Source organism: Vigna angularis, chromosome 4 (assembly GCF_016808095.1).
Source record: "Vigna angularis cultivar LongXiaoDou No.4 chromosome 4, ASM1680809v1, whole genome shotgun sequence".
Classification (NCBI taxonomy): domain Eukaryota; kingdom Viridiplantae; phylum Streptophyta; class Magnoliopsida; order Fabales; family Fabaceae; genus Vigna; species Vigna angularis.
Window position 1 is genome coordinate 7,446,895 of NC_068973.1, and position 12,249 is coordinate 7,459,143.

The window sequence follows — 12,249 nt, forward strand, 5'->3', positions numbered from 1 at the left end:
AAAAAAATAAAACTAGTGAAACATAAACTCAATTAAAAAATTAACATCACATTCAATCTAAAATTTTAAAACAATAAATTTATAATTTTCATTTTTATATAATAATTAATTTTCTAACTTTTAATTAATATAAAGACTTAGCCCAATACTTGGTTATATATAGTAGTTAATTAATATATAGTTGTTAATTTTGTGATTACTGGTTGAGGACGTGAAGTGATCTTATTAATTTGACGAAAACTCATCTTATTATTACCGTTATACGATGGTAAAAGGACATATGCAAAAAGTTAGAGAAGTGTAGTAGGGTAAGATTAGCTGCACCAAAAAGATGACCGTAGTACTATCGCAGACTAATTATTTTCTTGCCCTAATCATATTTCTTTCAGTCTATCCTTCCCAAAACCAACGTAAATAATAATATTAAAAAACAATATGTGAAAATGAATGAAAAGTAAAGAAAAGAAAAACACTATTAACTTAAAAAATCCCTTGTGTTTATTTCTTTAGTATTTATTAAGGATAATGATAGTTTCGTAGCATTTGTTTTTACTAACATTTTAATATAATGTGTTATTCTGTGATTAATTCTTAGTGTTTATAATTATGTGAAATAATTTTGGATCGATCACGTAGTAGATAATATTAAAATATTATAAAAAATAACGTAAAAATATCATTATCCTCTGTGAAATAACTCTAATTTGAATTTTCTTTGTATTTGCAGTCCATGTTTCTGAGACAGAAGAAAACACAAAGGACGCCACTGGTTGTTCTTGCTTTTTATTATCATCACTCGCACCTAACCATGTACGAACATTCAATCAATCAATTACAAACCAAGCACGCTTTGGCATTGTCCCTTCCCATTAGGGTTTTTCATTCACTGTTCCCTCTCTTTGCACCACCCTAGGGCTTCTCTACACCCAGATCTGCACATTTTTACTTCTCTAAATCAAGATTCTGGTTATGCGTACACACTTTTATGCCCACTTTGCAGAAATTTCTTACCAATCACAGCTTGTGAAAAGCCTGAAAATGGGGTTGCTTCATGTTTGGGATGTCATCCACATTTGTAGACTCAAAGTGTTGTACGACATGTTTTTGGAACACCGATTGGTCTCACAGATTGGGGAAAGTACCTGAAAACAGTGTACATCCCAATGTTTCAGAGAGCAGTTGGGGGGTTGCTGTTTCTGGAATTGTTCTTCTTCTTCAATAGTTGCCAAATATTTTTTGCTGCTTAAAAGAATCAACAATAAATAATAGTCTCTCTCTATATATATACATATCAGTGTCTGATTCTGATCATATCACTGCATTCCCTCAGGCTATGGATCTACGCATTTATGAAGGGTACAGTATGTTACTATGTATGTAGGCTGTGGTGTAGGGCATTCCGTAGGTGTTCCTTTGGCTGAAAAAAAAAACCTTCTTTTGGATCTATCTAGCCTCATAAATGTATTCTTTGACCAGTCAGATTTTGCTTTGAAGCTTTTGGTTTTGTTTCTGAATGCTGAAGACATTGTTTTTCTCCACTTTCCTTTGTTCTCCAACACCATCACATTATCTTGAATGAAAAGCGGAGAGGCAGGGTAGAAAATCACGGCTCTGAAGGTTTTTCTGAAGCTTATTATGCTGTGGCGGCGACAAAGAGCCTGAGAATTTGGGTAAAGAATAACAGAAAATTGACGTTATCAAACTGAAGTAATGATATTTTTTTTCCCTTTTTGTGAATATGAGACTGAAATAATTGTTGAAACTAGTTTGATTCCCTATATTTCTAATAGTAGAAAGAAAGGGTTGGCGTTTTGTGCACAGAGGGAATCTATCTAACATTTCTGTTCCTTCCTATGATACTTTTTTTTTTCTTCCTCCCAACAGATACATGGCTCTGCTAGCTGCTTATATTTCTAAATTATGTTTCTCCTTAATCACTTCACCTAGAAGAGTCACTGAATATGAATAGTAAGTACATGGTTTTCTTTTCCTACCATGCTTTATCTCCTTTTTCTATTCTTATTTCTTCTTCCTTTTTCTATTCTTATTTCTTCTTCCTTTTTCTGTAGATTTTGTAATCAGTTTTCCTTTAGCTTTAAAAGTTGAAAGAGAGAGAGAGATAATTCTGAACTGAAGACCAATAAGCTGGTGCCACTTCCATCTTCTGCTGGTACTGTTTAATATTCAACACATTTATTATCATTCTTTCCAAAATATTGACTATTCTGAAATCCAACATTATTAGGACCACTTTCACTTCTACTGCTATATATATATATATATATATATATATATATATATATATATATATATATATATATATATGTATGTATTACATATAGGTTCAAAAAACAGAACTTTAACTGCATCATTTGATGTTTGTTCTAAAGTCTGTGCTAATAACAATGTTGTTGATTTTATCTGTTGGGAGCTTCATGTTTCATAGTGGATTGTACGGAGCTTCACACATATCAAAATAAATTTTCTGTTAAAAAATGAAATGAAAAAATAGGGTGGAAAAACACAGCTAAGTACTATCTTTTAAGATGCACTGTTTCATCTTATTATCGACTTTTTCCAAGTTTTACAGTACGTGCAATCCTACAGTACTCTCTCTCTCTCTCTCTCTCTCTATATATATATATATATATATATATATTGATTTTGATATTATTTTAACAATTATAAAACTACATTTTTAATAAATTAGATATGTGTAATAAGTTAATGGTATTGTTAATTACCTTTTCTTTTTTGGGATAAAAATAGATTTTACTTATATTTAAGAAGTATACAATACATTATCAGTTTATTCAATGAAAAATTGAATTGTTTTCTTTAGTACACTATAGATTTAATTTAGTGAATAAAATTCAAAGAAATTAATAATACCAGATATTATTGAAAACAAATCCTTTTACAATGCGCAAAAGAAAAATGCATAACTATTTAGGTTAAAATAAAAACTAACTTTTTTACACGTTATACGTTTTATTTTAAAACAATATTTCATGCATACTTTGTTTACATGTTTATATAACTTAATAAAGGACACACCTATGATATTATTTACATTTTTATATAACTTAAAATACGTATCAAATTTTTTTACTGAGTACGTAAAAACATTCTAATTGTTAATGTCTTTAAACTTAATGTAAATATAAGAAGTATGAGATTTTACTTAATATACAGAGATATTTTAATGAAAAATTATAATAAAATATTATTTGTTGAGTGGTTATCCTATATGATTGATTAATAGTTGCCAATACAACGTACTTAATATATTAAAAATCGTTATTACTGTTGGTTAAGTGATTATTTGCTTTCACTTTGATCAATAGCTATAAATGATGTTTTAAAAGAAGTGTTTTACGAATGAATACTATTTTTTCTTCCAACAAATATTTTTCTTGAAAAGAAAAATCACGATCAATTGATCGAATAAAAAAAATATTGTTTTTCGTTGTTTGTTAATAAGTGGCTATCATGGGAAATGAAAGTCTGCCAATGTATAAAACTAGAAAGAAGTTTGCAGATGAATTTTATTTCAACTAGCAAGTTGTTCCCATGCATGCCATAATTTTCATTGTAATTCAAAATCAATAAAATAAAAGAGAAAGGCGTTTTGAATAAATCAAAACAAGAATATACTTTAAATTTCAAAGGAAAATATAAAAAAAAGTTCAAATAATATCTTTTATTAAAATATGAAATGTTAACATTAATTAAACAAAATCAAGTATTGAACTATAACGAAATGACAAATTTTCCTTGTGTTGGATTGGATTATCTGGACAAAAGATTTAAAATATATGTCAGCATGATGGTAAAATATATGTTACTTGCTTTGGTAATAAGTTGTTTTTTTTTCAAAGCTTGCTCAACTGTTGTACCATCATTACACATAAAACCAAAATACTGATAAAGAAACCACAGACAAATGAAATAAAATAAAGGAATAGCCTTTAGATTAATTATCTGAAATTATTACAACCTAACTTTACTCTGCAAAAATATTAACATTGTAACAGTACAAGTATGTTTTTATTTTTATTGTCTTTTCTTCTTTTGAGGATCTGATTAAAGGAAAATTATGACTCCAAAAAGAAGATATATTGTAGTGGTTATCCACACTTAACAGTAAAGAAAAAAGAAAAAGAAAAGAGAAAACTGCTGTCAGAACAACCTAAGAGAATAGTTACCTAATAACTGCATTACAGAAAACAGAGAGAAGGAAAATCTCCTTATCAAACTTTTTCTGTTTCCTCTAACAAATCAATTCCAGAGCATATCTAAAAGGAAACACTGTTGGTTTCCAAATTAACATCTACAACAGAAAAACAAGACAATACACAACAGAAAGTACTATAAGAGTTTGTAAAACTGTTTTTTCAGTTAAAAATAAAGTGTTTTATTACATCATTAGTCAGTTCACACAACTAAATATTATTTTCACCTTTTATTTAAGAATGGTGAAAAGTAACATTACCTATTACGAGTTTTATGGAGTGCCTAAAATGATATACTTTGAATAAATGATAGCTTCACTGAGATCTGAAAGAACGAAGTTATGACTTTTTTTTTTTAAATGCAACATTTTTATCAGGTTGGTCCAGAAAAAGTCATAGAATTAATTCCAATATCCCAGGAAAAACTCATCAGATTAACTACTTAACCTTGGTTGCATCATAATACAATCATGAATAATTAGATAAACAATAAACAAAAAAGTCATAGAACTAGATTTGGAAAGCATGTAATAATCTTTCCTTAAATTTGCAGGATACACACTACAATTAAGTAATTATTTTAAGTCAAAGAAAAATGCGTTTGTTTTTCTTTTTACAACTTGAATATTTTAACTATATGCTAACAAGTCTTCATATGTGGTTCATATTTGGCACTATATGCAAGTAAACCTTCTATTTTATCGCTAATTTTTTTAACTAATAACTAAACCTGTCTTTCCTAAACCTATTTTTAATTAGCTCACAATACTTGTGTGCACATCACTATGATTTCTTTCAAAAGAAGATGTATGATATCTTTTCTCTTCTCTAAAAAGAGAAAATTGTAACACATATTGTGATTTTAGAGATATATGCTTATAAAATACATGTTCTCCCATGTTACTCTTAATTTACTAATTAAGGAATGGTGTTGAGCAATAGAAAATATTATGGTCAAGACTTTGGTAAGATTTGTTTTTCTTCTATATTTATTTGCTCAAATTTTAATAAGGTGTTTTTTCTTCTTAATAGGTGAGTGGAGATATGTGGCTGAAAACTTGCATCAAACATTTGAGAAATGCATTTTAATTTCACTTAATTGCAATCTGTGAATTAGTACAAGAGAACTATTAATTCAAGGACCAAGACATATACTTAAGATAAGAAACTATAGCCTAATGAAACTCTTTTCTGGCAACAACATCAAGAATATAAGTGCAAGGATTAGCTAACTAAATGCATTTCACTGTGTTGTTTTAGCTCTTTTGGGTCTTCAAGTTAAACAACGTACAGCTTACTCAGATGACAGTCCCTTCCAAGCAAAATATGAATGTATAATGTTTTTATTAATAACTTGACACATGCATGCACTTTAAATGATAACAAACTAAATTTTATGGGGGATTAACACTCAATTAAAATGGAGTTAAAAAATCCATAAAAAATAATCAGCTCAATTAATAAATTTTTTCTAACCATCTTACAATATACAAGTAACTGAATCAATGGTGTTTTATAGAGTTCTTTTAGTACTATTTTCATTTAAGATAAATTAGATAAACCCAGTCTTAATGAGAATTATCATAAAATACATAATGATACATTCACACCCATATATCACAAAAATATATTAGGCACCTATTTTTCTCTTTTTTATCTTTTGTTATTCATGTTTTATCATTTACCTTATCTATACTTTCTCAGATATCAAATAGAATTTGGTGCTTATCCAAATACATAGAACAAACTAAAGGCTGTTAAATTCTGACAATTTTTGTATGGACTGTTCTAATTATATTTTGTTTTAAAGTACAAACTCCTTCAAAAAATGAGGGTATATCATAGTATAGAAGGTTTAAGTTTTCGTCCAACATTATTTCAAGCTCAAATACTAAAAGAAATATGTTAAAGTGTCATTAATATATATATATATATACATATATATATATATGTATATATATATATATATGTATGTATATATTATAGTTTCAAATAATTTATATCTCCACGTTCAGTTTCATGATTATGTTCCTCAGTATTTTTCTACTGAGCTGATAATGCTATATATGTTGAATATTCAAATGACAAAGTCAATTTTAATCTTTGCATTGAAGGGAATGTGAACCACCCAAGTGTCTATTCAGTCACATCTATAAAGATTAATATCACATACTAGAAGACACTCGGGATGCTACCCACAGACAAGCGAAAATATACATCTGAGAAGTGACCCAGTATTATCCTATTCTTATTGGACTTATTTTAAAATTGCTGAAATATGCCAATACATCACAAAAAAAGACAAAAACCCATGTAAATGCATTTCAAACATGCTAACTACAATGTTTAAGGTGGTAACATCAATGCATTGAACCAGGTTGCAGTAAAAAATAAGACATTGGTCATTTTTCTTGACTAGAAGCATGCATAAGGCCGTTATACGAACTATTGAATCTGTACCATGACACTGAGTAAGTAGGTAGATACGATCAGAGCAGAAACATGGAAAAGGAAACGTGTTATAGAGATCAAAATACAACCGTTTTATATAATTTTTTTTCATAGATGTTGTTGAGAGTACCTTACTCCGTTAAATTCTGAAAGGAAAGTAAAGAAATACATAGCAGACTTCCGTCGGCACATCAAATATATGGGATGTGATTGTTCTAGGCCTCCCATGGCTTTCCCAAGGACTGAAATTCTGCAAATTGGTGCTGAAAAAAATCACAGACTAGTCAGCAGCATGTTATTTTAACCATGCACTTTGCTCATGTAAAATAGTCAGAGTGACCAAGACGAAGTTTTGGAGATGGTTTTTGTTAAAATGTTAAATCTGGTCATTCCTTGGTTTGTATTTCCCAAACTACATAGATACTTCGTAGTGGACGTGGAAGCAAGAAGTATCTGGTTCTTGTGTGTTTTTTGTTTCTTGTCTGACGTGATTTTGGAGAAAATTGAGTGTTGGACCTGATAAACACCCATTTAGTTCAAATCTTCTTTGTTAATGTTTATGAAATTACTTGTTCATTTTCTTGTTGCAGTGTATGAAAAATATGTACTAAGTAATGTGGTGCGCAAGGAAGTTATCTAGGAAACACCGATTGAGACTTACTTCGTGAGAGAATCCATAGTTATTGAAGATCAAGGAGGGGCTCCATTTGCTCAAAATAACCAAAGAATCATCATCATCATGCTCCTTTGCGTGGTAGCTGTGTTCTTTACCCTCAGTGATCACGTCCAAGGAAGGATGCAAACCGTGGCTCTTGGTAACAAATTCTTCTCCAGTTTCTGAGGGTTTCCAAGAACCCAATTGGATTAGATTTTGATTTTCTTCCTCTCTACATGGCTTTGATTCTTCAGCCAGGCCACGACTTCTCATCTTTTCTCTTGTCCTCTCTCTTGCCCTCTCTCTTGCCCTTTCCCTGCACTCCCTTGCAAGAGGATGGAATGCACCGATCTTCCTAGAATGCTTAACCCTTCTCTTCATCACTTTGTCCACTCTCTCTTCTCCTGCTTCTTCTTCATCTCTACTCCCTGCAACCTCATCAAGACTAGACACACCTTCTTCACATTCCGAACCAGCACTGCAGCAACTGCGGTGAACACTCTTCTTCTGCTTCTTTTTCTCCTTCGCTAGACGATTGATTTCAGCTTTTGCTTGGTTCAGCAGCCACTCCACGGTCTTGCTAGCTTTGTCAAAGCCCAGCATATCTTGCAAACCGAAAAACCTCCTTGCAACATCAAGGGAAAGTCTCATTCTCCTATCCCTCAGTCCCCCTGCGGTGCTGATCTTGCTGTGTCTATCTCTCTTGCCAAGTCTTTTTCTGGGGGTTTGGATATTCTTCTTAGCAGAAGTCTCCACGGAAAGACTAACCGGTTGAGGGTCGGGGTTTTGAGGTGGAGGGTTATGGTGAAACTGAAGGAGGAAATCGTGGTGTTGTTGGAGGGAAATATGAGAGTCTTCAAAGGGAGGAGAAGGAAAGTGGAAAAAGGACAAAGGAGGAAGGTCAGTGTTGTTTTCTTGTTTCCATGTTGGGTTGCTTTCAGAGTCAATGGAAAAGGGTCTGGTGTAGTAAAATGCTGGGTCATAGCAGGAAATTGTTTCATTTTCACAGTGAGAGGGAAACGTATCAGAAGTTTGAGATTGCATAGTGCAGTCTCTCCTCAGTCTTGGAGTAACCCTACAAGCCTTTGGAGGAGGTAATTAAGACGTATGTGTGAGGGTGAAGAATGAACATATTCATGAGGGTAGTACTGCAGTTTGAGAAAGACAGGAGAAACAGTAACTGATGAGAGAGAGAAGGGTAAAGAAGAGGAAGAGAAGAGAAAGAAGGTAGGTTTGTTTAGTTTTGATAATGTTTGGTTTATAAAGCTAGAAGGTGTTTAGGATGAAATATGGAAGGGAAGAAATGAGTGGATGGAAGAAGTTGAAAGTTGTAGCACTTCACGTGGTGGTCATGTGCGAGTTGACAGGGAACTAAAGGCAACTAACTCAGCTCCACCTCCCTCCTTTGTACCTCCTCATCACATCACTCACTCACTCACTCATAGCCCCACTTCACTTCACCCTCTCCAATCACCTTTCGTTTGCTATATACTCTACCACATTGCATCACTACATTTTCATGCTTTGTCCCACACAATACTCTTTCACATGCCATCACTTTTTATGGGAACATTCACACAATTCTCAGGCTCTATTTTAGATATTATCTTTATATAAAAAGACATATCTATAGGTTTACAAATATTTCAATATGCCTTTCATGTATAACTTTCTTTTCATGTTTAGAATTTTATAATAAAGTTGTAACTTATTGGGGGTGTTTCCCGTTTTAAAAGGGTGTAAAGAGAATGTGTAGTTTTTGTATTCTGAAAGAGATTTTTTTTGGCAAATTTTCAAAACTAAGGTACTAATCCATAATTACAAAAATAGAATAATTTGATTTTTTTTATAAATTTAAAATAAATTTTCATGAATTCTCACTATTTAATGAAGTCGTTAAGAGTTATAATAACTTTTTTATAAAATTTAAAAAAGCTAAAATTATCAAAGCTTATGATAACTTTTGTAAATATTTTGTAAAAATTATCAAAGCTTATGACTATTAATTTGTATTGAAATTATTAATATTGATAATAATTAAACTAAGTCGTCGTCATATATAAGAATTTATTTTTTTTTCTTTTCTTTTTCTTCTTCTTTTATCCCTTTATTCGTATCTTTTTTCTCTTCTCTTTTTTCCTCACTTCTCTCTTTCTTTTTCTTCTTTTACCCTTATATATGTATCTTTCTTTTTCTCTTCTCTTTTCTTCTTTTTTTCTCATTACTCTATGGTTTTTGAAAAAGAAAGATTTAATTGATTCAGAGGTCCCTATTTCTGCAGTTTTACATCAATTAGGTCTCTCTATTTTGAAATAGCTAAATTGGATCCCTTTTTACGTAAAATTGAATGAATAAGCTTTCTGCCGTTAAATTTTGTGACGGCGTTTAATGTGAGACACGTACTTTGAACTTAAATGATTACGTGGACATAAAGACCTCATTACCTACACTCAAATGATTTTTAATTTAAAAAACATTCTTTGAATTTCAATAACTTTAAATAAAAAAAAACATTAGAAGAACAGAGGAAGAAGGAAAGTTTCCTTAAGTGTAATTAATTAAGGATGAGGGTTTCCTATTAATCCTAATTAAATTCTTTAATTATAATTGATTAGGATTTCTTTAAATTACTATTAATTATTAATTCTAAAATCCTAAATCTAATACAAGTGAACCCTAAATCTGATTCACGCAACTCAAACTTTTTTCCCCAAAGTTTCTTTTTGGTGCCTCTCTCACGGACAATAGGTCCCCTTCCTCCTTTTCGTTTTGATTCCGTAATCAGAAGCTTCAAGCTTCTTCTCCTCTCTGATATCGCTGACCACCCAACCTTGAGAAACTCATCCATGACTCGCGCATACGGAGAGGCTTTGTGGGGGTGAATACGAAGGCGCGACTATGGCGCGACAGAGGCGCGACGAGAGCTTTTGCGTTTCGCGGAGAGGGCCTCTGCGTGTTGCGACGAGGGTGTTGATTGGGGATTTCTTTTGGGTTCTTTGTTCTCGCTTCAGGATAACAATTTTGGGTGGATAATTTTGGTTCCCTTTTCTGTAGATTTTGATTCACGGTGAAATCCTCTTTCCCCTTTTGATTTTGTGATTTTAGGATTTCAGTTGTTCATCAAATTTTGGGGGTTTCTGTGATTTCTTCTGATTTGAGATGTAGGGATCATTCGAATTGAAATGGGAATTCAAATTGAAATGGAGATTTGCATTTTGTTTCTGGCAAAAAAATTAACTAGAAATCAAATTAATTTACTGGAGAAAGAAATTAATTTGGTGTAAAAGGAAAGTAATTGATTTTTAAATTAATTAGAAATCAAATTAATTAGAATTAATGATTTAAAGTTATTGAAATCCAAAGAAAGCTTTTTTAAATTAAAAATTATTTAAGTCCATGACGTCTTTATGTGTCACGTGGTTATAAAATGTCACCTCACCATGCTATCAGGCAATATATTTAACGCCCACAAAATTTAACAGCAGAGAATTTATTGATTCAATTTTATGTGAAAAGGGACCTAATTCAGCTCTTTCAAGATAGGAGAGACCTAATTGACGCAAATCTACAGAAATAAGGACCTCCGTCCGAATCCATTAAACCAAAAAGAAAAGAAGAAAAAAAGAGATGAGTGTGATGAGAAAAGAAAAAGATGGAAGGTGAAAAAAAAGATACGAAAAAAGGGTAAAAAGAAGAAGATAACTACTTCACATTATATTATATTTTTAATTCAAAATTTAAAAAAAAATTATCATATAACTGAAGTAATAATTAGGTATGACATTTAGTTGAATAAAAATTAAAAGTTATTATAAATTTTGACGATTTTATTTTTTCATAATTATATAAATAAATCATGATCGTTCATAACAACTTATTCTAAATTTGTAAAAAATAATGAAACTATCCGATTTTTATAAATTACATGTGATACTAGCCTTTGAAAATTGGTGAGATGTTTTGAGAAGTGAAGAATGTTTTAAAATTGTTAAGAAAGTGGAATAATTTGATATGCGTGGTCTTAACGGGGTTGCATTGTGTGATGTGCGGTTTGACTGGGTTTGTGAGGGACGTCGCTTTCAGTAAAAAGAGAAGGGCCATGAGTCTATAGTCTGTGGGATGCCTGCAACTGTATCTCTATCTATTCCTCTTTGGAATTTTGTTGTTGATTCTCCTTCCCATGCGTGCTTATCCTTTCTCTGTCATCATTTCTTTCTCTTTTTTCTTTCCACATTACCAAAAGCTTCATCTCATTTTCCTCTCTTACCAACCCAAGCTTTCTGGAACATCTCCTCTATGCTAACTACTGCATTTTCAAATGCATAATAATGCTTTCCAATTTATAACTTTTAGTCTTTCATTCAACTTTGAATATCATTTTTTTTAACTTTTTTTCTTTGATAACACTTAAGTCATAATATTCAACATCATCTATTGATGTATGAACAAGGTCAATATAAAAATAAAGTGTTATATCAATTAATGGACGTGGTTTATTATTAATATTTCATAAAAAAATTATTGGAGATTATTTTATTGAATTGTTATTGAGAATCAAACTGATTCCTTACTGTCATAACACTAATTCAATGTATTCTGTTTTGGGTTTTAATGTTGTTAGGTTTTCTAGTTAGTTGAAACAGAGCTCTATAGAGCTCTCTCTCTTTGTTTATGTAAGATGAAAGAACTGTAAATGATTTTTCTCTGTACTATACTACACAACATAATATAACAAGAAAAGAGAAGGTTTTTCTTACCTCTCGTGTCATCCTCTTCATCTTTGTGTTCTTCGCCGTCGTCAACCGTCGTCTCCTCCGCCGCTGATCTGGGCTGACGCCGTTGCTGCTTTCACCCCCTGGAGAACCTCACTGCAGCTCCGTTCTCTCTCCTCTCACGCTCGCTCTCACA

At 31.5% G+C, this 12,249-nt stretch overlaps 1 protein-coding gene across 1 annotated transcript; it reads right to left on the reverse strand.

Moving 5' to 3' along the window:
* Positions 1-6,782: 6,782 nt before the first annotated feature.
* On the reverse strand, positions 6,783-8,700 carry LOC108330183 (transcription factor TB1). The gene is made up of 2 exons (XM_017564689.2): positions 7,348-8,700; positions 6,783-6,949 (listed from the first exon to the last, which is right to left on the reverse strand). The coding sequence occupies exons 1-2, from the start codon at positions 8,383-8,385 to the stop codon at positions 6,902-6,904; spliced, it is 1,086 nt and encodes a 361-aa protein (XP_017420178.2). The 5' UTR covers positions 8,386-8,700; the 3' UTR covers positions 6,783-6,901.
* Between the last annotated feature and the right edge of the window lie 3,549 nt (positions 8,701-12,249).